The sequence below is a fragment of the Pezoporus wallicus genome, unplaced genomic scaffold (assembly GCF_028554395.1).
Source record: "Pezoporus wallicus isolate ANWC-B61680 ecotype Strahan unplaced genomic scaffold, APGP_CSIRO_Pwel_v1 contig_5104, whole genome shotgun sequence".
NCBI lineage: Eukaryota > Metazoa > Chordata > Aves > Psittaciformes > Psittacidae > Pezoporus > Pezoporus wallicus.
Genome location: NW_026637335.1, coordinates 983,440 through 1,010,695, shown reverse-complemented (window position 1 = coordinate 1,010,695; position 27,256 = coordinate 983,440). Strand labels below are relative to the sequence as shown.

At 47.9% G+C, this 27,256-nt stretch overlaps 2 protein-coding genes and 1 long non-coding RNA gene across 5 annotated transcripts in view; 2 read left to right on the top strand and 1 right to left on the bottom strand.

Annotated features, from left to right (window-relative positions):
- Positions 1 to 5,637: 5,637 nt before the first annotated feature.
- Positions 5,638 to 15,806, bottom strand: HMGN5 (high mobility group nucleosome binding domain 5). Of its 3 annotated transcripts, none has more exons than XM_057404769.1 (7): positions 15,788 to 15,806; positions 14,920 to 14,971; positions 13,500 to 13,529; positions 12,996 to 13,025; positions 12,033 to 12,083; positions 7,630 to 7,773; positions 5,638 to 6,347 (listed from the first exon to the last, which is right to left on the bottom strand). In XM_057404769.1, the coding sequence occupies exons 2-7, from the start codon at positions 14,932 to 14,934 to the stop codon at positions 6,300 to 6,302; spliced, it is 318 nt and encodes a 105-aa protein (XP_057260752.1). In that variant the 5' UTR covers positions 14,935 to 14,971; positions 15,788 to 15,806; the 3' UTR covers positions 5,638 to 6,299. The 3 variants fall into 3 exon arrangements, with proteins under 3 accessions (XP_057260752.1, XP_057260751.1, XP_057260750.1); XM_057404768.1 differs by lacking the exon at positions 15,788 to 15,806 and adding an exon at positions 15,184 to 15,202; XM_057404767.1 differs by lacking the exon at positions 15,788 to 15,806 and having other exon boundaries at positions 14,920 to 15,061.
- Positions 15,807 to 15,976: 170 nt separating this feature from the next.
- On the top strand, positions 15,977 to 19,980 carry LOC130596805 (uncharacterized). Its single transcript, XR_008971617.1, has 3 exons — positions 15,977 to 16,188; positions 17,725 to 17,870; positions 18,976 to 19,980. It is a non-coding gene; the product is annotated as an uncharacterized LOC130596805 (long non-coding RNA).
- A 6,718-nt stretch (positions 19,981 to 26,698) lies between these two features.
- SH3BGRL (SH3 domain binding glutamate rich protein like) overlaps positions 26,699 to 27,256 on the top strand; it is a 30,789-nt gene continuing 30,231 nt past the window's right edge. The window contains exon 1 of the mRNA XM_057404765.1: positions 26,699 to 26,800. Within this exon, the coding sequence (XP_057260748.1) occupies positions 26,756 to 26,800 (45 nt within the window). The 5' untranslated portion in view covers positions 26,699 to 26,755. The remainder of the gene's footprint in view (positions 26,801 to 27,256) is intronic.

Here is a 27,256-nt window from a genome sequence, read left to right as displayed (position 1 = left end):
TTTTCCCTCCAACAGTTAATTACACTTGTTAATGATTTTAATTACTCCCAGGGTAATGCTCCAGGTATAGTGAAGACCCCACTGGGCTACACAGGCGTAAACACAGAGCAGAAAAGTCAGTGTTTACTCCAAAGAGCCGCATTGATGCACCCGGTCTGTAAGAGCATGGGTGGTGAAACCGGAGCAGGGAAAGCTTGGCCTAGATCTGCACATTTCTGTTTGCAGGAAAGGAAGATTTATGGAGGTGGCCTTAGGGGAAGGCCGATCCTGCAGGATCTCCCTTGGACAAGGCGCTCGAGGCTTGGAGAGGCGACTCCAGCCTTTTCCTCCTCAGCAGATGAGAAACAGAACCAGGACTTCGCGATGTAGCCATGGCCAGCACCTCTGTGGAGGTAGTTAGGGTGATACAAAGGAGGAAATCAAACCAACCTTCATCCCAGCTGGAAACGAGGGTCAGCCCTGGGCTCAGCGACAGCCCCTCGCTAACTGCAAGATGTGTGCCATGGGGAAGAGCGGCCCCGTCTCAGTAAAAGAGAGGATCATTTGTGATCTGGCAGAGCAGCATCTGCCAGAACCCTTGTAGCCAGGATGAAATCTGAGCGGTGCCGCAATCTAAACCTTCTCTGCAGTTCCTTTTATCTTAGCGGGGGAAAAAACAAACAGAAGAGAACCAGAAAGCTTTGTGGCCGAGATGCCTCACATCTGGTTTTAGCTCCAAGAAATGTTCTTCCACCCCCTCCCCGAATTGTTAACGTTAAACAAACAAAACCCTGGCCATTTTTCTCTGGGGTTTGGCTCTCAAATAACTCACAAGCAGCTCTGACTGTGAATTCCAGGCTTGCGTTACCCTTCATCGCTAATGAAAGCAACACACCTCGCTTGGCCGGGAGGCTTTTCCCTATGGTCAACCAAGGAGCCGGGCCCTGGGATGGGCACCCACCGCTGGGGATGCTGGCACAGGGAGGGAGAAGTGATCTTGACCACTCTGTTTTTAAGTTTCAATGCAGCATTTTTGCCTGTGTTATTTATGCTTCTTTCCCCCTCCTTCTTTTAAGACCGTCTGGAAATGTTTAACATGTGTCCAATTGTATTAACATGCCTTTGAGGGCTTTATAGCGTCGGTTTGATTTCCACTCTTTCAGAAAGAGAGCTTTCTAATTAGTGATTCAATTCCCTTTATATCACACATGCACCTACTCCATTTCACCGCTTTCAGGTGTTACGTCACTCTGAAGTTCACTCTACCACATTTGGACATCACTTACAGAATCATAGAACCGTTTGGGTTGGAAAGGACCTTAAGATCATCCAGTTCCAATGCCCTGCCATGGGTAGGGACACCTCACCCTGGACCATGTCTCCCAAGGCATGTTTCCCTTTGACACGTCTCAAGCAGTCCCCTCGCTGGTGCCACAGGAGGAAGGCAGTGTTGCATTCCCCTGCGACCCTCACCCCTCGCTGTCCTCCTCCAGCAGCGTCGGGGTGGATGAAGGCTTGAGCAGCCCTCCTTGAGCCCAGTCCTAACCACGCTGCTTCAAAAGCAGGGGATGGTGGCCCACAGAGCCACCCCTGGCTGCCGTCACCCGGCTCCATGCGTGCTGGTGACCCGCTCCCGTCTCCCTGGGGCACTGGGATGGTCTCTGGCCGGACGCCACGTTGACATTGTTCTCTCCAAAGGAGAGGCTCTTGGAGAGCCAGGCAGCAGCGGGGCCCACGGGGTGTTCTTGGCTCTCTGGAGCCTGTCCAGAGCATCAGGTTTCAGAGCAGGGGCTCCCACACCAGCTGCATGGGGAAGGAACATCACCAGTGGGACAGTTAGAAAGAAGAGCCATCCGCTTCTATTCAATTTGCTTTCTGCTTCATCAGATTAACACCAGTGTAACTCCATTAACTACCAGGGAGTTGCTCTCGTTCTGCAAATCAGACCTGGGTTTTCTGGCTCCTGCGTGCAGTCGCTTCAGTCAAAGGAGCAGAGGTGGATGCAGGATGTACCTAAAACCCCGCCTTGTCTGTGGTATGGGGGACTGGGTTGTTTTTAACTTTCTCCCGTTTACCCTTTTGTTTTAATCCCAAGGACCTCCCTGTGCTTTTCCTTTTCTGCCATGCTTTTTCTCTCCCATTGCTGCCCCAGCACATTGCTGATGGTGGACACCAGGAAAGAGTCTGGAGACACTTCCTTTTATTTCAGACCTCACTTTCCAGGATGGTGATCAGTGGTTTTCGAAGCCTTTCATTGTTCTGACAAAACAATAAGCAAATGCTTGCCCAAGTTCTGTTGAGGATCCAACAAGAACATGCATTATTGCAAGGAATGGGAAGTCTCAGCACTTTCTTTTAAACTTCAAAGGCATCTGAAGTTCCCTCGTCCCCATGCTGAGCTAGGAGCCTGCACCAAAAGTTACATCGTGAGCTGTATTAATGCACCAAGCCTAGCACGGATGACAAGACAAAAGTCCTAGTGAAGAGCCTTGCTTGCCCAATGACTGCTACTAAATAAAGTCATTATGAGGAACCCCCTCAGCAGTAAGACAAGTCTGAAACATTAACATGATCCCCTCAGTGTTGCACTACAATGGGGTCATTGTTCACTGTCATCTCACTGTACTGACGTTGCCACTGTACGCTGTCGGTGTTTCTATGTGACAGGGTAACGTGGCCCCAGGCACTGATTCCCATTGTAACCACTCTGCTCTCCTCTCACAGAATGGCTTTGGGTTGGAAGGAACCTTAAAGCTCATCCAGTTCCAAGCCCCTGCTCTCAACACCACGACTTGTCCTGGGCCTGGCACTGGTCACCCGGGTTCCCAGCACTGGGGCACACTGCAGACTGCATTCACCTTGGGTTTTCTCTGCATGTAAGATGTGAGGATTTGCAGGCTTCCTGCTTAGCAGGTAACAGCATCAGCAGTGCTCACTGTCTGCATGACAAACAGGTCGTAAGGTTTTCAAACTACCTCAAAAAGAGTATCCAAAACATTATAACCAGCATTAGCACCTCCTTGCACCATGTTTCGTTGCAAAATCCAGGCCAACAATTGCACCCATGTCTTGTCCAATAACCTGTGAGCTACACGGGCATCTCACTATTGCAAGTTCTTCCCAGCCTCACTGTGTATCTTTCCCCCCAGCTAAAAACATCCTTATAGCCCCTCAGAACCATCACTAGCTTTAGACTCATGAATCTCTTCACCGCATCCCATCTCCTAAGGCCCTAATTGTTACGATTAATAGTAATAATCAAGCTCCTGCAGTGCTTTTGCCTGCCGAGCAACGATCCCAACCTTTCACAAACAGCACTGGAATGAGCAGACATCTCCCACCCGCACCCAGGGCACTGCTGTGTGGCACCCAAGGATCACGGGGAAGGTGGCTTCCCACATACTGCAACTGAACCCAAAAGTGGGTGCACCCAGCTGACTGGTCAGTAGAAAAGCTTTCCCCCTTTGAAACCTTTGCTTTTGGGACAACCATAAGCTAAGCAAAGCTTGCAAACTGACATGGAGCTTGCCTTTGATTCGGTGTCTAGACATCAGGACCAACAGATGAGGAGGACCTGGCACAAGGCAGGCGATCTATTCAGTTGTGCAACTTGCTCAATACCCCATGGCTCAGAAAAGTTATGAATTTGAGCGAGGTTTGTCTGAAAAGTGAAGCAATTTTCAGTACTTATTTGAAACAGGAGCCTGATTATAACAATAGTTATAGAATTAAGAACAACTCTTGCCTTGGCGCTAGGAGAGGAAGAAATAAACAAAACCAACCACTCAATTGTATGTTTTGGTGGAACAACCTCCGGATGAAAAGGAAGAAACATGCCTTGACATACAGAACGACCTCAATTAGCACACAGGGGTTGGTGATACCTTGGCATGTAGATGAGCCCTTTGCTAAGAATATCATCCATATTCATAGTGTCTGCTGTTGTTTAAATAACAGTGCTTGAAGTGCTCAGTGACTAAAGCTAAATGGTTCAGTGGTACCAAGACTTGGAGGAGCTCACCTTCCTTGCAGACCTGGAGCTGCTATTTCAAGCCCTTTTAGAGAAACCACTGGGGGCAGGGAGATGATACACAAGTATAAAACTTCATTCCAATGTGCATTTTCTCCCCGAGGCAGTAGAGACCCATTGGTATTTCTCATCAGCTTCAAGCAGCATCCAGTCAGACCCTAAAAATGATTGTAGCACATATGCAGAGCATGCTGCTGTGCTTGTGATTGTTCACTACTCAAAAGCAGGCTAAATCCAGTCAATCATTTTTAGATGTGAAAGTGTCAGGATAACATCTGAACTATTGTTGGATCATCTTCTAATGGGGACATTCCGAATCTCCCTGGTTTTATCCATGCATCTCACCACGCTTCCACCAGGGAAGGGGTTCCATCAGCTTTCACTGCAGGAGACACCAGAGTATGCCTGAAAGTCACTGCAGATAGGGAATATGCTGCAAAGGAAAAGGCCCCTAAATACTCTCTCACCTTTGCTGCTGAGGGAGCTCTGGCCCAGTTAACCCTGATGTGTTTAGAGCAGTTCTGCCAAATGAAGGTGGTGCAGCAGGAATAAAAATCCCTGGTGCTTTAGGCCTTGAAAATTAAATCCACATTAAAGATCATCCAGCAGCTGATGCCCTGGGGTACTGATCCTGAAACACACATTTAATACAGGATGCTATGTGTTGAAATGCCTCGGTTTTGGATATCAGATAAAAATATGCAAGCTCCTGGAATTTCCTATTTCTGGGCTGTGAAACAATTTAATGCGGAAGATAAGGTTTCTGCATTGCAGACATTTTTCTTCTTATGAAATATATAATGTATTTGGTCATCAGTGTGAAGAGACTCTATATAAAATGAGGCTTTAAGAGGAAAACTTGAAGTGTCTTTAAATAAAGGCGCATAGAATAGCCGTAGCAACAAAAATGAGGCAAGGTAAAAACCAATACTAAAGCCCCACTTAACTACCTGCCAGCCTAGCTATCATTTCCCACAATAATAAAGCTTGCACTGGTGGAAAGCACTTCTGTACACACACATTATCATGCTAGGAGAAGCTATGTGAGTCTAAGAAAGCATTTTGTGAGTAATACGTGGTTAAAGAAAACTACAAATAGCAGTTATGAGAGTGTGGATGTTGACCAGGACTACGAACATTTCTACACCAACAGAAAACTGTTCGGTACCGATAAGGGTGTGATGTAAACGTGGTGGTCTCTAAGCTTCTGCAGTGTTTCTAAGGAAAGAAGCCCCCTCAGATCACACCAGTTAACAGACACATAAAAGGAAAGCAGACGGTGCCCTTCAGAGTTTACACTAACATCTGTACTGCTCAAGGCGCGCTGGACCACACCAAGCATCCCACCTTGGCTTGAGCAAGTACTGAAGTTCACAAGCTCAGCCTCCACCTGGAAGCTGTTCCCAGCTCTGCGGTTCCTCTGCCATTGCCTGTTCCTACTCCAGCTCCCAAGAGGCTGGCCCATAGAGCCGCTTGCACAGCTGAGGAGCAGAGGGGCTCCAGCCCCAGTTGTGCTGTGGCCCAAAGCATTCTGGCTGCACAGGTCCCCTCGGCCCCAGGCCCTGTACTGCTGCAGGAATTCCATAGCATTCCAGCAGTACGTTTGCAGCACAAGCAACAAACCACAATCAGCTTTTGAGGAGTCTTTTTTATTAAGATAAATCCAGCAAAATTCCTAACAGTGGGTACATACAACCAACCTGCCCTTTTAAAAGAAATGTTTGTATTTCGTTTAAAAACATGATTACACTTTATTTTATTTTCTTTTTTTTTTTTTTTTTCAAAACTGACAAAATAAAATTACATTTGGGAAACAACAGATTTCCAGCTCTTAGGTTTTTTTTTTTTTTTCATGAAAATAGCTCACCTTCTTTATAAAAGCAACCCACAGAACCACTGGAATGTTTAACACGGTTATTTGTTTTGAGACCTCCCCACTTTAAGAAACCATACAACACATACAAGGGGAAAATTAAAACCTGGAGTCTGTAAGCATGACTTACACAAAAAGGGACACACTGACAGAAGTCAAAAGCTACCACCACTTATTCTTTCCATGTACCATACAAACTATTACAATCACAAAATTTAAAAACAATGATTTTTTTTGTTTTTGTTTTCTTTGTTAGGGATTTAATTCCCAAGTAACCGAGATGAAGATGTTCCATAATTAAATTCATGCTAAAAAAACCTGCATTTATAAAATAGTTGATAAAAATATTCCTCTCTGTTAACAATACAGCATGGAGGTACGGATACCAAATGATGGAGATATAGGGCAGGGTTAACATTACTCGGACTTGGCTTCCTTATCATCAGATGCTTCAGCAGCTGGTGCCTATAAAAGTGTTTGGGAAGAACAGAAATATTATTGGTAATGCTAATCGGATTCCATTCTAACAAGCATCAAAGAGATTAGTTTGTTAGCACAGACATGGACAACATCTTGTGTAGCCACACAAGAACACACAGCCACTACAGAAAACATCAACACAACACCGTGTCAGCTGAGACATCTAAAAATTAACACACAGATGAGTATTCATTAAATCCGAGTTAATTTGGGAATGTTAAGTGCCTCCAAAGAGGCAGAAGTTTATAACGTATTTTAGCTTAGGCTCAGTCATACACTAGGGCAAATTCAAGTCCTCATCTCTGTAAGTCACAGGGAAGTATAGGAATTGATACTGTCCAAACTTCAGGGAAACTGGTTCTCATCTGTTCTCTATAAAAACAGCTGTTACTTTTTAAGTCAACACATCCAAACTGCAAAGATCCTAGCATAGATCCTTTGTAATACATTAGTCCCATAGTAATTTGTAGCAAAGAAACTAAAAAAAGAAGTTTAGTTTTAAAACTGAAAGAAGAAACAACCTGTTGACTGGGTAACAATACTCAACACATGGAGACAACTGTCAGTCAAAAGCAACAGAGAACACAACAGGCTGGTCTGTGCCTACAGGGGCAAAGGGAGCCCACAGCAAATGCTGCGCTCCTACTATCAGCAAGAAACCTGCTAGGAAAAGGCCACCAGGAGCTGACTGAAGCTTGCAGCCAGTCCTAGCCAATGGCAGCTCTTAGGTAAGCAGCTGATACAATAAGAACCTGTAAGAAAGAGGCTTGCAGATCAAGAGACAAGACTGAGTTTGTTTTGCAGACCTCTCGTTGAATTGTTCCGAGGCAAAGAATTGTTTTAAAGAATTGTGTAAAACTTAAAACCAGATTTCTGGCACAGTACCAACCTGTGCTGAGCAGAACAGGCAATCCAGCGGCCCAGAGAGGCTATGCATAGTCAGCTCAGGGTTAGACAGCAATCTGACTGAGCTCCATTGTTCCCCAAATATTCTGCATTGCTCTTGTGCCAACCCCAAGAGGGGCACTACAACAGCACAGACCACCTGTGGAAGGGCTCTAGCATAGAGCGGGACTGAGTCGGAAGGAGAATGCTACTGTTTCAGGCTCTCCCTGGCAGTTGCCCTGTGCAGATACTGCAGCTTGTCTGTCTGTACAGGACTGCAGTGAAACACACCTCCTTCTGACAAGAAGGCCCAGCCATTAGCTCCTGCACCTCTATTACCAATACATCTGTGTTTAGTCCCACGTTTACTGTAGCTAAGTACCTCATTAGTTTTGGTATCTCCGTTTTCAGAGTGGTTTTCTTCTTTCGCATCCTCTTGTTTAGTTTCATCTTTGCCTTTGGCTCCTTTTTTCCCTTTTGTTGCTGCTTTTTTGTCCTCCTTTTTATCATTTGCTGCCTTTTCTTTCTGTTAAGAAAACAGACCGTGATACAGTTATGCTACACTCCACCGTGTACATCTGCATGAGCACCTTCGAAGCTCCAAAACAGTCTGTACAACCTCCTTCTACTCACTGAACTTCCTATTGACAAAGATGAGATCAAAGTTCCTAAGGAGAAGTGCTTTCCTTCTGTTCTGTCCTGAATGTGCTACTTGGAAGGACATAATATAAAAGCAGCCATGGCTGGGGTTAAAAGAATTCCCATTTTAAGTAGGCATTCAATTAAATTAGCTAAAAAATGTTGAACTGGCCTGTATTCCTGCTGCGCTGCTGAAAGACATACCACAGAACAAAAAGAACATGTACAACTAGTGCAAATACCAGAATACTTCAGATGTGCTATTAATGCCTATTTAGAAAACTGTAACAAAGCTGTAGTCAAAGGACTTTCCCCCTTCCCTGCCAGAAATATTCCTTACTATAATAAGCCACTTGTGTGATCGACAAGTTGGGGGCTCAACAGCATCACTTCAGTAACAAGAACTTTGCATTTATTATCTAAGTGCAGATTCTCATACGTGGATCAGGCTAAATCAAAGCAAAACTTGACGCTACAACTTTGGTAGCAACAGTTTTCTACATGGCAAGGTCAGATCCCAACCCCAGTGCGTTAATGAGCACAACTCTCATTAGTTTCACTTCCAAGGATCTGCCTCTTGCTGCCGCTAAGTAACTGCGCTAAGCAAACCAGCTTAGTTCCTCTCTTGATTAACCTAGTTCCAACAAAGGAACCATAAGTATCTGCAAAATTACTGCTCACAGGGAAGTGAACAGATTACCGAATATATATAGATCTACTCAGAAGACAGAGTGCCTCTGTGACTAGAAGTTACAAAAAGTATACTTTCTTATTCCAACACCTTGCTTATTAGTATACATAAATGAATTCATATTAAAAATTAGCTGCTTGCTAACGGGTGGACTTGGATATGGAATATAATAAGGGGCAGTCACCTAATTCTCCCATGATACTGATGATTAAAAATTCACTGCAATTAATATCACATCCTACAATACTGCAGAAAATTTAAGATGGGAGGTTAGCAGCACCCAAAGGGGTGAGGGGCTCTTTCCAGTCTAACCTCCTGCTCCCCAGTCTGACCTTGCTGAGGGGTTTCAGCCCATCTAGGAAACTACTGCAATACAGTGTTAGAAGTCCCCTTCTCCCAGGCCTTGCCCACTCCCAACAGGCCTCTCCTCATCCCTGGGGACTGATTTATCAGCGATACGGAGTGGATCTTTCCAAGAGAAGGAAGAGTCACCAGAGTAGGAAAGAAAAAACCATGCCTCCACTCACTCCTTTTCCCCTCCATTGGCTGAACAGTCCTCCAATACTAAAGAGAGGCAGGAAAAAAGGGAACTATCACAGTAATATCAGGCCCCAAGTACTGGTACTGTTTGGCAGTAAGATTTAAAACTGCAATACTACTGTGGTGCTGGTATGCTCTCTGTCACCTGAACAGATCTCCTCAGACCTTTGAAGCTCAAGTAAGGAGTCCAGCAGCATCAGTATGTTCCATACTCGAGAGCACAGCTGTGTTAGTTACTTGCTCTTCCAATGTAAGCCATAAGGGTTTTTTAAGGGCCTGGGGGCATTTGAAGAAGGGTGTCTCTTCCTTATCCCATCAATAAAAGACAATAAAGTATTAACAGAGCTAAAACTGTATTTCTCTGCAGCCTGCTCTTTGCCAGTAAAGCCCGTTTTAAGAAAGCATTTGAGGAGAATACACAGAAACTGGCTTCCACAGCTGGACTGACTGGAGAGAAAGTGTCTGGCAGCACACAGCTGTGAGTGAGGATTCCAGGATCTCTGCTCTGTTCTGCAAGATGAGATTCCTGGGGACATGGTAACAGTTATTCTGTAAGGGATCAAGTCCCCTTCCACAACTGAGGGAGACCAGGAAAAAAATGCCCAAGGAAACAATGTTATTTTTCAAATTCCAAGCTCCTTCCATCCTCGCAGCTAGTTCTCAGCTAATACTATTGTATTATTTTTCTATGCAGATGGCAACATCAGCTCAGCAATAAGGTCATGTGTTTTACACGGTGATAAAACTTTCTTTCCCAGCTCTGTTTTTCAATATGTTTGAGTTTAAAAGGTAGACTCTTTTCTAACAAAAATAGAACATTTAAAGAACCTGGAGGTTGCAAAGTAAAGCACTTGGGGGAAACAAGAATTAAAGATGCCTGCATAATTCTTACTACATAACCTTTTACCCAGATATTGATCCGGTATTAGGAGCTCTAGAGAGCCAAAAATACAGCTCAACTATCCTGACCTCAAACCAGCACGAGAGCCAATGCTTTCCAAGTCCAACTGGTGTACACTGTGCAGGGCAATGACCGAGGCAGCACTCCCAACAGAACTAGACTGCCTACGAATGCAGAGTGAAGCCACACAATACCGCTTGTGCAGTAAGGGACAAAACTAAGTTTTTACAGTCCTTAACTTCATAGAAACACAGAATGGTTTGGGTTGGAAGGGACCTCAAAGCTCATCCAGTTCCAACCCCCTGCCACAGGCAGGGACACCTTCCACTAGAGCAGCTTGCTCCAAGCCCCATTCAACCTGGCCTTGAACACTGCCAGGGATGGGGCAGCCACAGCTCCTCTGGGCTCCCTGTGCCAGGGCCTCAGCACTCTCACAGGGAAGAACTTCTTCCTAATATCTAATCTAAACGTACCCTCTTTCAGTCTAAAGCCATTAACCCTTGTTTTTACCACTACTTCCTCTTACAAAATGAGTTCTGAATGCTTACTTCTGCAACTTTTAAGATTCAATTAACGCAGCTTCTCTGTATAAACCCCGAGATGCTGCCATAAAAACTGAATGTAAAAAACCTGTAAAATAGAAAATACCAACAACGCGCGTTATGTGCAACTGCACTGACCTCTGCACCTCTGCACAGCTCACCAGCAGAAGCTGAGGTCTTTCAGATCCCCAAGCCAGCTCTCTGTCACTTGGGCTGGAAGAGCAACCACCCATGGTTGGCTCTCTTGCTCCCGGGGGAACAGCCACTAGAGGGAGATGCAACCCAGAGCTTGGCAGCCACAGGAATGCAGGGCAGCAGGGTTCCTGGATTCTCCTGCCCTATGGAATGGCATCTAGGCATACGGCTGCACCGCAGAGACGCCAATGGGAAAAACTTGCTTTACACAGCACTGCGGTTACAGAGCTGAGGTGTGCGGTCCCCAGAACTACAAGCCGGGTTCTCCGCCTTGTGTCTCATGACATCTCTGCTGCTCAGTACAGAAGGCCTTGGAGGTGGAACAGTTTTCATCACCTGGAAGCCTTACATGCCATATGCTATTGCAAGGGCTTTTAAACATACAGAGCACAGCTCCTGGTCCACAGCCCATCAACCCCTTCTGTAACTATAGCATCTCCTGCACCTGTGACTCACCTGTATGACCCGCTGAAACCACAATGGAAAATATACGATGGGAACAGGCTAAAAAGAACACTGAATGGGGACTGGGGGATTTTGTTTGGGGTTGGGTTGTTTGGGTTTTATGTGTTTGGCTTTTTCCCAGCTACAAAATCCTCATACAATCTGCATATTGACAGACAGACCTAAAAAAAGCCCTCCAAGCTGTGACCACTGGGGGAGTTTGGCAGAAAAGGGGTATAAGGAACACCTCATGGATTGCACAACTGTCCCCTTTTAAATTTCAAACTGTTCTTCCAAAGCAAAAATGAGCTTTAAATAGTTTCTTTCTTAACTATACTGTCAGATATGCCAATATTTTTGACATTTCCAAATATATCCAGCTTAACAAAACGGGCACGTAGAACTTTATCTCCACATTAAAATCCAATAAACTGATAACTAACTGAAAAACGTGCCTTTCAAAGAAAACATGGTAAGAAACTGCAATTAAAAACATGATTTTGAATGCTTTCTCTGACTCTTCGATCTCTATTCAAAGCATCGTTTTCCCAGCAATACATTACATGAAACTTCAGAATGGCCTTGCCAGGCAAGCAGTAAAGCCTCATCACAACCAATTTAAAACCTGTCCAGTTTACCACATTCCTTCACTAGGAACTGGATAAAATTATCCTTACATCTTTCACGTTCTTTTAACTCACATAATTAAATCTTAAATCTTTAAAGAAAATGATGAAGAAACAAAATGGCTAGTTGTGGATGGGGTTTTTACCTCTATAAACACCTTGAGAAAGAGAAGTACAACTTCAGTTCAAGAGATCTTGAACACTTACCTTAGGTGCTGCCTTTTTGGGCTTTGGCTCCGGTTTAGGCGGAGCAGGTTTCTGCACAAAACATACACAAGAGACAGTCAGACAAATGCTATACATGTTTTAGTAATATATTGGTAACTTCTGAAATCTGTAAAACAAAAAGTAGTTTAGAGCTGACTGCTTCCTTCTGTATTACAAAGGAGAAAACATCAGAGACAGATCAGCGTGTTTTGTTATCCAAACCCATGTCTCCACATCTATGTCATGGTAGTCACGGTACAGATGCTGACAGTAGTAGTAAGTGGATCATTACTGTGTCTGGGTGTTACTGTCTGCTTTGAAGGCAAGTGTGTGTCAAAAATAAAGGTATTAACATTTGGACATAACTCTATGTGTGAATACGCAGCTTAGATTTCACTGAAATTAAGTACTTCCTCTCTTAAATAGCAAACTTGGCATTTCCAAGATGGCTTAAAAAAGGGCTGGGTGCACTGAGTGTCTGTAGAAAAGGCTGCCAAGAGCCTGTTTAAGGCTGTGACTTTGGGCTGAACCCACATGACAGATTTACACCCTCTAGGTCTCAGTTTACCCAACAGCTGGGCCCATAAATTCATTGGGCAGATTACAAGTATAAGAAGAGAGCAGGTAATTTATGGAGCTGTGAGCAGGTACGTGCATGGAGAAGACCTACAGAGAACGAACACATCTTTAAATCAGTATCCCTTGACTCTGGATACTCATGCATCCAGACTGAATGTTAGCTAACACATGTCTATAGTGTCAGTGTCTTTACAGTATCAACACTTTACAGTGTTGATACTAGAAACAGAGAATGGGAATTTTTACTTTTAAATACTGCAATACTTTAAGCATGCCTTTCACAATATTGGTGGGGAAAAGATGAAATAGTTTCTCTGTAACTGTCCCCTAGAACTTAGCATCCTACGTGCCTGTAATATGAAAAGAGTCAATAAAGATACTTACAGCGGATAGTCTAGCTGACCTTCTCTTTGGCTGTGTAAAGAAAGACACGTCACTAAAATTCAGGAAGCACATACAGCAGTGCTTTCTCAGAACTACAACCCAGAATAAACCGGCCCTTTGAAGCCCCATACACACTCTAAAACTTATTAAATTACGGCTGTTATGGCGATGACTTCCGCAAAGCGCAGCTTTGTTCAATAGTTTTCGCTCCATGCTACCTCCCTTTTAGCCCACTGTAAGGAATAAAGTTTCTTTACTTGCAGGAGTGGTGCCGTGAAGACTCTTGTCACTGAGCCACTGGCTAAAGGGGACATGTTCCCGCTGGGCCCAGTGGCCTCAGCCCAGTGCTGTCCCTTCAGCAGGGACACCCAGAACCCACCTGAGGTGACAGGTGAAGGGATGGGCACAGGCACCCCAAACCCACCCCTGGGGGCTGCAGGCCACCCCTGGGGGCCTCGTAACTGGGGAACGAATGGGGACTAGCATGGAAGAAGCAGCTCCTACCTCCTCCTTTGCCTCGCCTTCAGCTGGAGCCTGCAAGCAAAGCAAGACACTGAGGTGAGAAGGTGTCGCCATCCCCTGCGCTCAGCTCCCTCACAGCCCTGAAGGCAGCCCGGGAGCGAGCAAAGGACACCCATTGCCACCCTGCAGCCATGAACGCACCGCCTGCCTCCCCTCCCTCCTCCTACGGGGTGAAGAGACCGGTACCCAGCCAAGAAGAACTATGGCGGACACACTCCCCCCCCACCTCCAGGACTACAACTCCCACAATGCCTCGGGGCCGCCGAGCTTACGCCACCACGCAAAGACGTCGCCGCGTTTAAAAAGTTCCCGCCAAATTACCTGCCACAACAAGGTCGTCGCCGGCGCCGCGCAAGGACAATGCCGGGCGCTCGGTACCGACACGATCGCGGCCGCTCGCGGGGCTTCGGGCCGGTCCCGCCGCCCCCGGCCCGGGCCGGGAGCGGCTGGACCGGCCCGAAGCCCCGCAGGCAGCCGAAGAGCCCGGCGGGGTTGGGGGGGGGGGGGGTGTTAGGCCTCGCCACCGCCTCCTCCTCCTCCTCCTCCTCCTCCCTCAGCCGCGGGGCGTCGAGAGCAAACCCTAAGGGCCGAGAGTGGGGCGGCGGGGAGCGCCCAGCCCCGGTAGTGGCGGATGGCGGCCTCGGTGCCCGCGGTTGAGGGGAGGAGGGTGGCGATGGGGGGGGGGGGGGGGTGCGGAAAGAGGAAAGGGAATAGTCAGTGTTGGCCTTGAAGCCAAAGTTCCTAATGATGGTGGTGAATCCCTTCCCCGCTTTCCTTCAAGGACAGTTTCAAATTCTGCGCCGCCTAATGGCTCCAAATTACCATTGCACAACCATCTGGTATGACAAGAAGTGGGAGGAAAAAAAAAAAAAAAAAAAGGAGAACAAAGGCAAACGCAGGAGAAAGAAGCACCGTTTAGACCCAAATCCTCCTCGGGGAAGGACCCGATCTGCCCTAAAATATCCCCGGAGGTGCCCGGGAGGGTTGGGACCAAGGTTTAGGCGGTGGGTGAGCTGCGGAGCCTCCCGCGCCGGGCTGTGCTCTCTCCACAGGGGCAGCGGCAGCACCATGGCTGTTTGTAATCCAGCATGGAGACACTGCTCAGCCTCCTCCTCGCCAGCGAAAACGGCCCGAAGTGAACTCGCGGCCTCCCTTTGCCCGCCCAGGGTAGCCCCACACCCGCCGCAGACCTTCTCCTTCCCGTCCCCGGCTCCGCTTTAGGACATGCACGGGAAATTAAAAATGCAAAAAAAAAAAAAAAAAAAAAAAAAAAAAAAAAAAGGGAAAAAACTCCAAATCCACGCACACGCGCGCGCGCAAAACCCCGCGGATAATTCTGCGAACGCCGCTTTAATCGCTCCCCTTCTCTCTCCCCCTATTTTGTCCTTGTTTCCGTACTTACCTTTCTTTTGGGCATAGTTGCACCTTAATAGTTGATTGCAAAATATATAGATCTAGATAAGATATAAAAAAAAAAAATAAATGTAACCACCGGGAAAAAAAAAAAAAAACAACAACAAACTGTTTCAACCGTTCTGCAAAATTTAACAAAAAAAAAAGGAAAAAAAAAAAAGATGTATAAAAGGGACCAAGAGTTAATTGCAGCAGAAACTGAACAAAAAAAAATCCCCCCCTCTTTATTGCAAACAGTAAAATACACCAACACGCAACCAAACTGCATGAATGGGGAGCGCGAGATGGGCCCAGCCGCCGACTGACGGCCGCGCCGCCCAATGGGCGGCCGAGAAGCGGCCCGGGGAGGCGGGGCGAAGGCGAGGAGGGGCGGGGCGGCGGCCGCGGCGCGAGCGACGCTGGCGGGCGGAGGGACGGCGGCGGTACGCTGTCTGCGCAGCGCCGCGGCCTAAAGCGCGCGGTGAATACGGCGCCGCCGCCGCCGGCGGACCCAGCGCGGCCCGCGGCGGGAGCGCGGGGAGGCAGCGGGGTCGGACACCCCCTTAGGTCCCCAGCCCGCCGCCTCTCCGAGCGGTCCCGCCGCGTCCTGTCCCGGCGGTCGCGGATTTTCACCTCCCCCCCCCGCCTCTCCTCGCCCCCGCCTCCTTCTCCGCGTTCCCCCAGAGGCCGGGAAAGAAACTTCCCCGAAAGTTACCACAGACCGCAGGACGACAACATGGCCGCCTTGGCGGCGGCCCTGTCCCTCCCGCCGCGCCGGGGGGCCGCCATGCCGCGGGGCGCTCGGCCTCGTCGCCGAGAGCGGGCGGCGGGAGGAGCTGTCCGGCCCGCGGCGGCCACCGCTGCCGCCTGCGCGGTACCTGTTGGAAGGGGCCGCAGCTCCGCCGGGTGCCTCAGCCCGCCAAGGGGCTGCGGCCTTTGTCCGCCCCGGCCCTGCCGGCTAGAAGCGGGGTGACCGCAGAGTGTAGCAGCCTCCGGGGCCGAGCTGCGGCTGAGCAGGGGTTTTCGGGACCAGGTTGGGCTTTGAGGTGCCCTTTGGTCTTGTCAGACCAGAGCTGAGGCGAGTAAGACCTTCCCTGGAGCTGGGCCTAGAGTCTGAGGTAGGCCATAAGGTGAAGCCTCTGACTTGTGCAGGGATTAAGGAACATTCGCTCTTATTTACGTTGTAGCTAACGGTGATTTCTGTCAGGGTTTCCACCATATTTTGTGTAAGGAGAGCAAAAGAAGTGTATTAATACCACCTTTAGGAGCAAAACACTTGGTAACTAAGACTTACAGCAGGAGCTGCTGCTGTGAAATTGGACTGTTCCTCCCAAAAGCCAGTCTAATCCCTTTCTAAAACCTACCATAAAGGAGATTCTGCAGCCTTCCTAGGTGGCATGTTGCAGCACTCATCTCTCTTTAAACCACAAGGTTTTCCACAGCATCTAAACTGTACTTTGATTGTGAACTTGTGTTTCTTTGTCCAGTGTCCAGCAGATACAAAGACCGATTAATAAGCATCAATTTACACTATCCTTTTAGATCCTGTGTCATTGCACATAATACCACTATATCCATTGCGCACCATATTACCATATCCCCTGTTAAACTTCATTTTTCTGGCTGAACAAATTCTCTTAGGTGTCATGACCTCATAGGCTGTAATTCCTAAACCTTTTCTCATTTTCTCTGTCTGCTCTGGACTGTTCAACTTTGCATTCTTCCTTACACCTGTATCCCATAAGCAGGTTAATCAGGTAACCTACCTCAGCGTGGTGCTTGCCAACTTTGCAATAGCCTCACTGTGTTGGTTCAGACTCTTCCTGATCCCCCGTAATCCCCAGATCCCTTCCAGTGCTGCTTCTGAACATCTGTTCCCCCTATTCTTGACAAATTCATGGTGACTTTCTGGTTTGTCACTTTTTACATTACCTCATTCTCAAAGGGTTTATATGCTAATAGTTCATTATGTTCCTGGACTTCGGAGTTGGGCTGAGCAGTTTTCCATGCACAGGTCCACTTTTCTTTCCCTTTAGTCAGTGTAGAAACGTCAAATGCCATGATTTTTGACTGGCCTAAACACTGGGAAGTGCATTGTCCAGGCACCTCAGTGTAAGTGCATAACCAAATACAACCTAGTCTGTTCTTTCCTGCTGCTACCTGTTGCTATCATCTTCCTAAAAAGGCTGTGTGGCAATTGACTTTATTTGAAGGCTGAAGTGAAGAAGGTACAGCTTTTCTCTGTGTCTTCCTTTATTTGTTCCTCTTTTCTGTCAGTAATAAGATTTTCTTTTGTTTTGCTTTTCCTTCCCATGTGTATAAATAGAGCATGTTCCTGTATCAGTGGATTTCTTTCTCTCTCATTACCTGTTAATAATGTCCTCTTCAAGTTCTCCTGTACTAATCAAGATTTTAAGTAGCATTTTCAGTAGTTTTCTCCATCTTCTAAACTAAAAATTGTCTGAAACACATTTCAAGAGCTCTTGGTCTTCTTTCAAGAGCAAGTTCAACAGCAGTACTTCCAATAGCAGAAGTTCTTCATTACCAACAGGGTTTGTGCTGCCCTTGCTTTTGTCAGTGACCTTGAGAGGTTTCGCCTGTCTCCTTGCAGTTACTGTTTCATTCTTTCTATGTAGTCTGCTAAGTCTTTGTGGAACTTTCCTGGAAAAGGAACAGGAGTTTGTTGAAGAGTCTGTCAAGATCTTCTGAACAACTTGTTTGACAGGTGGTTTGGTTGAATGCTTGGATCAAAATGCACACTGCAGATGAAGCACAGATTTAAAATTCACTGCCAATATTTGCATTCTATTTGCAGGAATGTTCTGCAGAGGTGGAAAGCCTGTTCCTGATGTTGGAGAAGATCTGTAGTACTTGAGGAATGTTTTCCTTGATCACCAGCCTGGCCTGAAGCAGATCAAGGTATTCCTTAATAATGGCAAAATACACCGAAGTCACTCTTAGGTGACTGACTTCTAGCCTTCCCCAAATAGGCGGTTAGATACGTTACTTTCTTTTTCCTTTGTGCTAAAATTCGCTAAAGTTTTGAACATTAGGAGATTCCACCACAGGAACTCAGTGCCCTCACAGATCTCACAGTCATGCTCTTCAGGCCCAAGGCATTTTAATCCCCGATTCATTCATCTCTAATGGGTGAAAACTTGGTCTTACTGAAGGGGCAGTGATTGTGCTGCTCTTCAACACTGCTGTCTCTGGAATCAGCAGGGTGGCAGCATGGTGATGGCACAGTGAGGCTGCCCTCACTGCCATGTGAAATCTGCTGTGACGCCTCCTGTTAAACCAGAAGCAGGCAGGATGCAGGCTTTGGACGCATCCAGCCCTCAGCCTGGTTCATCTGACTGTGCAGCAGCCCCACAATCATGAGTTCATAGGCAAGGGAACTGTGTGTGCTCATAGTCACGGCACATCCTACAAGTAATATTAATACATCATTGTTTTGTTGCAAAATATTACAAAACACATTTTCCTGTTATGCATTTGAAGTGTCCTTTGGCCTTATTTTATATAACTTTTGGGATGAGTGGATTTTCGATCTGTAGAAGATGTTTGTGCTTGATTAATCTTACAGTTTGTCCTGGGTAAAAATTGATTTATGTCTCAAATTCAGTATTGATTGCAATGAAACGTATAGTGCTTATTAATTTGGGAACATGAGGGTGTAACTCGGTTGGTTGGTTCAGGATTCTCATTGACTCTGTTCATCTTTACTTCAATAAAATCTTTGGCTTAGCTACAGCTGCCTAGCTGGTCCCTGACAGTTAAGGGGTGACTGCAGGCAGCAAAGTAAATGGAGACTTTTATTATACAGATAAAATACACATTAGAAGTTTCAATCCATTGCAGTCAGACAAACTGACTGTTAGCAAGTTTTTCTTTTAGTTACGTCTTTCTTCTAGTTTTGGTTCTTTAAAAGAAGTTGTAATTCGGAAAAGCAGTCAAAGCTAAGACTACTACTAAAATGAAGCCAGAAAAAGCACAAAAGAAAAATGAGTAGTTTCGTCTGCTGTTCAGTTGCCAACACGTCTTTTATTTGCCTTTTCCTCCACAGTTCTCGCATGGTGTGTGCTGCTGTACAGGTCTCAAACGCGTGATGGATGCCCGTACGGTAACAATTCTCTCTCTTCAAAAATAGAGGATGTGAGAAGAGAAAGGCAAGTCAGAAGAGTGTCAGAAGTCACGTGTGTGGGTGAAGTGTTGCTAGTTCCTGGCCTTGCATGAAGCACTGCATGGAGTCCTGTCCCCAAAACTGCCTAGAGCTGTGCCTGGCTGCAGGGTCAGAGGGATGCACCTTTAGTGCAAGGTCACACAGTGACAAAACCTGCAAATGCCATACTGGGATGTGTAAATAGTACAGTGCTTAAACCAAGAATAACTTGCAGGGAGCTACAGGCAGGATTTGTCTATGCAAAAGCAGATGCTTACATTTGAGTAAGTTGTCTGGACTCCCTCTCTTGTCCACAGAGAAAAGCAGGCACCTTTGGGGTCTGGTGCACTCCATTCTAGGACAGATGTTCAATCTGGCATTATAAACCAGAAAATATATTTCCTCACCTATCACAAGGGAGACTAACAGGTTCGGTGACTTCTCAACACAGAAGTAATGGTAAGTCTACTGCCTTATAACACAGGTTTCACTCCATCAGCTCTAACTGAAGAGAGATGAAGACAAGGGAGGCTCAGTGGCAGGAACCACAACTGCAGTGGGAAATGCCCAGTGTCTGGATGTAGACCACAGAGCTGTTATGTCTGAGGCTGAAGGGTCAGACGTTGTTAGCAACGTTTTATGGAGCAGCTGGTCAGGGAAGCCATGAAAGGAGAAGCAATTCTTGACTGAAGGCAGAGAACAGGACCTCACTACTCAGTCTCTGAATCAGTGACCATTACATACTTAAGAGTCACCACGCTGATCAGGGCAACGAAAGCTAAAGAAATCTTCTTAATTTTGGAAAGGGGAACTCCGTAACAGCAAGAAGGCCTCTTGAAAAAAGCTGAAAGGGGTAGCTAAAAGGGTAAAAGGGGTTTATGCAGTATGGAGCTAACTGAAAGACATCGCATTGCACATCCTCTGTCAAAGTATGTAAGAAGATGAAGTGTGGCTAAAAAAAAAAAAGCTAAAAAAAACAAACAGGGCTAAAAGTCAGGACAAGGGAGGCTGTCAGAAGCAAGATGGCATTCTGCAAAAAGCTGGACTTGGGTTCTGATGAGGAAAGCAGGAAGATCATAAGCAAAATGTAAAGTGACTTGTGTAAAAACAGTTTAACACACAACTTGAAAACAGGTTTAAAAGCATAAGAAGTCATTTTTCAGTCTTGTCAGCAGGAAGCCTGAAGGATGTCTTCTAGAGCCGGTCTCCTATCAAGGTGTAAACGGAATATGCAGAAAAGACAGTACTGGAGCAGAAAACCCAAATGACTTCTTTGCATCTGCATTGATTGTGGAGGAGGCTGGGTAAGTTCCCTGGATAGGAACTCACAAGCTCGCCTGAGGATTGTCTTGCGCTGAAGCATCAGTAAGGGTCGCAATAAATCAACAAAGCAACTGAGGAACTCCCAAGACCTCTGTGACGGTGAATGCACAGGCTATCTCCAGGTATGTAAAAACTTCTCTTCAAACAGTGGCATGGCGGTTACCATATACTGATTTGCAGCTCCATTTCCCATTCTTTCACCTTGCTCTGAGCTCACAGCAAGCAGGGACTGCAGGTTTCTCGCTGGTCAGTGTGATGAAGGCAGGATTTAGTGTTCAGAGCACAGAACATTAAACACTGGGCTGGAGCCCAGTCCTGAGTCCTGAGGTCTCCATCCCAGGTCCTGAGTCAGTGGGAGCCAAGGAGATAGGTAAACATGTGGGCAGACTTCTGGATTGTGCCTTCTGCCTTTCAGGGCAGCAACCCTCTATGAATGCCTAGTTCAATAAACTGGCCTAAATCGGCATGAAAAGTGGCTATTCCTGTTATTCTAGCTGAAATCATGGAATCTGTAGTATTCCTCCCATGAACTTGCCTCAGGTACTTCAGGGTTATTAAGTGCACTCCAGGAGCACACATAGGGCTTATCAGAGCTGGGCTGGGTGGTGGCTCAGAGCGGTAGGATGGATGGAGCACAGGGACAGGGAGAGATTGAATGCTAAGCAGGGAGTTGTGCTCCTTTCTGGATGGAAGTCAGCAGGGGGACATGAAGATGTCGGGGCAGGGAACAGTGACAATCCCCATGGAGTCTGCTGTAGCTAAGCCCTGTAACCCTGCTGTCAATAATCATGTTGCAGCCTGGCTGGCTGTGCAGGCAGCAGCAGGGAGCCACAGCAGGATCTGAGGTCTGGCTGCTGATAGCCAGCGCTGACGGAGCAGGCAATCCTGGCAGGAGCACAACCTCTGCTGTTGTCCTACTGCCAGTGCAAATGGAGTGATGGAGCCACCAAAGAAACACAGAGCCATCAGCCCTTGGACTAGTTGGCACCTTGGGCTTCAGTTTAGGTGAGATTTTATACATAACTTGTAGTCTGCCAAAAGTATTTGAAATTGGTCCAGCCTTTGTCTTGGATAAGGCTTGGCATGCCTGCCCAGATCAATGCTGGCAGGTACTGGATGCAAAAGGAACAAACCTGTAACATGAAGCAGCCTGTGCAAAGGCCCCACATGAGAACACAGCTGCTGCAGTGCACTGGTGCATACCTGGAATCATCTTTCAGCTTGGTGTCATCCAAATACCATCAAATGAGGCCACTGTAAGGCTGGTCCAGGACTCTAGCATGTCACTGCACAGGCCATATTGCTGGGAGGTTCCCTCAGAGCGTGCTGCCAATCCCCACCAGAGCACTGGTACCCTGAGTCCCTGAAGTGGGTGGTGGTCAGCCCCTAGAAAGCCCCAGGCAACTTTGATTCTGTAAATGCTGAATTGTTAGAACAGTTCACATTATTATGAGGATTAAAATCACAGAATGGTTTGGGTTGGAAGGGAGCTTAAAGCTCATCCAGTTCCAACCCCCTGCCAGGGGCAGGGACACCTTCCACTGGAGCAGCTTGCTCCAAGCCCCGTCCAACCTGGCTTTTTGCCTTTATTTATAAGCTGAGAACCAAGCTGCGGGCTCTAGCCTGCAGCCGCGGCACTCGGGCCGCTCCTCCGGCACCAGCCCTGCTCTCTGTCGCCCCAGGCTAGTGGCAGGGCTCGGCAAACGCGGGGGGTGGGGAAGGTGCTGTGGAGGCTGCTGTCACCTGCCCCTCACCGCAGGCTCCCAGCTCACCGGCGCTGCCTCCTCCTCCTCCTGAGGCCGAGGCGGGCCAGCAGGGGGCGCGCCGCGGCAGGCAGCGCGCCGCAGGGTGGGCAGCGTCGGGGGGGTCCCACGAGGGGACCCTGCGCCCCTTCTCACCCTTCACGTTCCTGGTGCTGGTGCCGAGGGACGCAGTCGGGATGGTGACCGCGCGGCACCAGGCACCGCCCCTGCGGGAGCCAGGCACAGCCGAACAGGCTGGGTTGGGCTGTACGGGACCGCAAAGCTCATCCAGCTCCAACCCCTGCCACGGGCAGGGACACCTTCCACTAGAGCAGCTTGCTCCAAGCCCCTGTGTCCAACCTGCCCTTGAACACTGCCAGGGATGGGGCAGCCACAGCTTCTCTGGGCACCCTGTGCCAGGGCCTCGGCACCCTCAACAGGGAAGAGCTTCTGCCTAAGAGCTCATCTCAGTCTCCCCTCTGTCAGGTTAAAGCCATTCCCCCTTGGCCTGTCACTACATCCCTCGTCCAAGTCCCTCTCCAAATTTCTCGGCAGCCCCTTTAGGCACTGGAGCTGCTCTAAGGTCTCCCCTGAACCTTCTCCAGACTGAAAAAGCCCAGCTCTCTCTGCCTGTCTCCATAGCAGAGCTGCTCAAGCCCTCCCATCATCTTTGTGGCCTCCTCTGGACTCACTCAGGCAGGTCCATGGCCCTCCTGTGCTGCTGCCCCCGAGCTGGATCAGAACTGCAGAGGTGGTCCCACCAGAGTGCAGTAGAGGGGCAGAATCCCCTCTCTCAACCTGCTGCTCATGCTACTAGTCATGCAGCCCAGGTCACAGTTGGCTTTCTGGGTTGCAGTCCAAGAGCAGTGTTGATTTATGTTGTGATTTATGTCATACAGGCACAAATCTCTACCTTAGAGGGACTGCAGCATAACTCTATTAGTTCCATTGTAACCAACAGATGGAAAGCAGCAACAGAGAGTGCTGTATTGTGTGCAGTGTGGTTACTTCCTCATGCAAACCGACCGCCATGTATCATGAACAATTACATATAAACCCGAGGAAATCTGGCCTTGCTTTGTCTCCACATGAGAAGGAGAAGAAGCAGGTCTCCTAGGCTGTCCCAGCCTTTTCACAAACATGTTGGAGCAGGGGAGTGGAGTTTCTACCCACCATAAATCATCAGTGCTCTGGCACAGGCTGCAGCAGGACATGGCTCTGGCAGAGCGTGGGTGAAGTCGGAAGACCTGCTCTGGCCCCCGGTTTGCTTCCTGGCTCCAATTATTGCAAGCTTGATAGGCTGGGATTGGACGTGAAGAATGGACTTCTTCAGCACTTGAGAGTGCTGAGCTGACATCTCTTACCCATCACACGTTCCTCCATTTCAGGAGTTCAGGCAGGTCCAGCTTGGCTTCTCTAGCAACAGTACAAGGCACAGTCAGAGAACAAAACCTGGTGCAGGCTCATGTTACTACACAAACACTTGCAGCTGAATTCTAGATGTGTTTCTCTTCATGGTCACAAAGAAGCCGTGCAGCATTTGAAGCACATGTGCTTCCTGACCTTTTGTGCAGGAGGGGTTTTGCAGTTGATTACTGTCGTACCTTTCACCGTGAGATTCTACTACGTTTGTTTTTAAAATGTGGCTTAGTTTGCCAGTACTCAGAAGCCTCCATCCTTGTCTGTGGGTGAACAAAATAACTAGATCTTCGCCATTACTGGCAACATCTTTATCTGAAATCCCTGGATGGCTCCAGGGTGACCATCCATTGGGAAGGATCCCTTACATTCTACCTTCCACTGAAGTTGGTGCCAGTGCTGACACTTAATAGTGCTGCTTCATAATATATAAAATAATATAAACCAAAATCCAGATGTTTAGTTTTCATTCTAGTGGCAGTAATAAAGGATGCAGCCTGACAAGATGGCCTTGTACAAACACACGCTAAGCAGCAAGTGCACAGAGGAGTGGAGGACAGTAATCATCACGGAATATTATATACAGACTGTTGTGTTGTCTGAACAAGAAAAGGAGATTTTCCTCTTTGAGGCATAATATCAATTTATTAATTGTGTTTGAGGTTGTGATCTACCTTGAGAAGGCTAATTAAACACTTCACAAGTGGTTAACAGTGAAAGCAAAAATAACACCAAGGATTTTACATGAGTAGCCTGAGAATAAAAAGCATAGCGCTCTGCTGCCAACAGAGTAGAAAATTTACTATTATGACTCAAGAAAGCCATGTAGTTTCAATAATACCCAATTCATGTATTGCTCTTAACTTAATAAATCTTCCTTCATGAAGATAAAATGCTTTCTAAAGTGCACTTTTGAGACTAATGATTATATCAGGGTTTTCAGTTGGCAGAGAGACTCCAGAAGAATTTTAACTCCAAGGAGCTGAGGTGTGTTTCGAGGAGGGGGAGGAGAGCTGGCCAGAGAGCAGGCAGGCAGGCAGCACCATGACGAGTGAGCCCATAGTTCAAATAAACCTCACCATCCTGTTCTCCACCTGCATATTTTCATCCTCTCTGATAAGCAGTGGTTTCCACCTCTGGTGTTGCTTGTCTTGAATGTGATTACAGACTGGCACATAGTGTTATGCTTTGGAGGAAAAGGGAATTACCAGAGCATTTCTCAAGCAGCTGTGAAGGCGGCTGTACAAACACATCTGAAGAAACATTCCTTGAAGAATTTTAATCTCTTGGACTTAACTTGGCTTGTTCTAAAAAGATTCAAAAGTACACAAGTTATTATTATTAAATTTTGAGATTCCCTGAACTGGAGGATTTGGTTTGTTTTGGGTTTTTTGTATGTGTGTACCATCATCCAAAGTAAATTTTGGTTTATTACTTTCTCAAAACATACATCCACCTCATGACAGTCTCAAAGATTCACGTAAGTAGAAAGTTGGAGAGGGGCATTCAGAAGTGTGTGTAGTGATAGGACAAGGGGTAATGGCAATAAGCTAGACAAGGGGAGATTTAGATGAGATATTAGGAAGAAATTCCTTACTGTGCGGGTACTGAGGCACTGGCACAGGGTGCCCAGAGAAGCTGTGGCTGCCCCATCCCTGGCAGTGTTCAAGGCCAGGTTGGACACAGGGACTTGGAGCAAGCTGCTCTAGTGGAAGGTGTCCCTGCCCGGGGCCAGAGGGTTGGGCTTTAAGGTCCCTTCCAACCCAAACCAGTCTGGGATTCTGTAATTCTGTAAGTATCATAAGCAATATCAAGATTAGGCATGTCATCCTCAAAATAATTCTTTTTCCTATTAGATATTAATAAACCAAATGTAGGTCACTTAATAGCCTTTTAAACTTTTTTAATTGTTTCTTATCATTTCTGTGCTTACAAGAACCACCTGATGATCTGAAACCAGACAGCTTATTTTGGGTGAAAAAAATAACTTCAGAAATACCTCCTCCTTTTTGCCACGAGCAGAACAAACGTGTCCTTCATCTTAACCTGTAGGTGGGAAAATTTCAGCTTGCTATGTTTATCACCGTATTTCCCATTTTCTGCGAAGCTGCGCTGTCAGAATGCATAGTAAAATATGCATAGGGTAATATTTGGAGTACCAGAGGCAAGTGGAAGGCAGGTGCTAAATATAAATTTCCCTAAATAACATGTCACCATGACTATAGCAATTAAGAACTCTTTGAGGCCTTATCCAGTGGTCCCAATGAATACAAGTGATGCTGTGGAATTGCAGCAGCGATGGCTGGCACCAGCCCTTGGCACAGCCCATGTCCTGCATTAACCGAGCACAGCAACAAGTCCCCGGCCACGGCACAGACAAGGGCCGGCCAGGGAAGGGACACGGAGGGGCAGCTCGTATCACCAGTGCCTATTCGTGAATCTTTGGTGCTTTATTTGTGCTGAAGAGCCTTAAAGTAATTATGGGGAGTGAAAGCATTCACCTGGATGCCAGCCTGTCTCTTGGCATGGACACGTCACTTGGGCAGTTAACGTCCACGCTGGAATGAGTTACAAAAGGGAATTCTCAATGTCATTGCCCGGTAACATCTGCCCATCCCAGGCTCCTGTCGCCCCCCCCGAGTGACCAGCCACGGGAAGGGGCACCCCTGGGCCGGCTCCAGCCTCCCCAGGTAGCAAGGAGCACTCCCGCACCAAGGGCGAGGCCGGCAGCGGGGCACCCCGCGCCACTGAAGGAGATGGCGAGTTTCCATGGGCTGCGAGGGATGGGCAGCGGCATCCACGGTGCCCGGCCAAGCTCAGTTGTCGCCGGCGGGCAGAAACCTCCCAACCGCTCCTCTCCCCTTTAGGCGCCGGGCCCCCGCGTCGCCTCAGCGGGGCTTCCCGCCGCCACGTCTCGCGTGGTTCACCGGGAACTCGCCTCGCCCCTTTCCTTCTTTCTTTCTTTTCTTCCTTTCTATTTTTTTTTAACCGTTTTCCCCTCTTCCGGGCCGGGCGGCGCTGACTGCCGGGCCCGCAGCCCAGTGAGCGCGGCGGGGCGGGGCGAGCCCCGGCCAGGCACCCCGCCTTCCCGCAGCCGCCTCAGCCTCAGCCCCAGCCGCAGCCCGCCCGCATACATACACACACACAGAGCCACCCGCCCGGCTCCGCATCCTGCCGCTGCCGCCGCTTCGTCTCCCAGCATGGTCATCAAGGTTTACATCGCCTCCTCCTCCGGCTCCACGGCGGTAAGGGGCACCCCGGGAAAGTTGCACCGGGCGGGGGACCGGGTGTGGGCTCCCCTCGGTCCCCGCAGGGCAGCTTGAGGAGGGGCTGGGGCAGGCGGGCTTCGCCCCGCTCGGCTGGCGCTCTGTGTGCGTGCCTCTGTGTGCCTGTGTCTGTGTGTGTGTGCCTGCCTGTGCCTGTGTGTGTGTGTGTGCCTCTGTGTGTGTGTGTGTGTGTGCGTGTGCGTGTGTGCAGCCGTCGGGAAGAGAATGCCATTTCCTTCGTGGATCCAAGGCTTCTGGGGGGCTCCCACACGGCGGCCGGGCCCCAGGGGTTGCATTCGTACCCCTCGCCAGGAATCAACGCCAACCATGTTTGGGGTTCCTGTTGGGGCTTATTTTTATTGTTGTTTTCTGTCTCCTTCTTGAAGCTTATTCCTGAATGGTGTCACCCGTCGTGTCACTATTTGGTTTTGATGC

What these genes read in the sequence shown, in the direction of transcription:
- HMGN5 (XM_057404769.1), bottom strand. An exon ending in AAGGCGAGGCAAAGGAGGAG is followed by an intron (nt 13,026 to 13,499) that starts GTAGGAGCTGCT and finishes TTCTTTACACAG; the next exon opens with CCAAAGAGAAGGTCAGCTAG. An exon ending in GAGATACCAAAACTAATGAG is followed by an intron (nt 6,348 to 7,629) that starts GTACTTAGCTAC and finishes ACACTTTTATAG; the next exon opens with GCACCAGCTGCTGAAGCATC.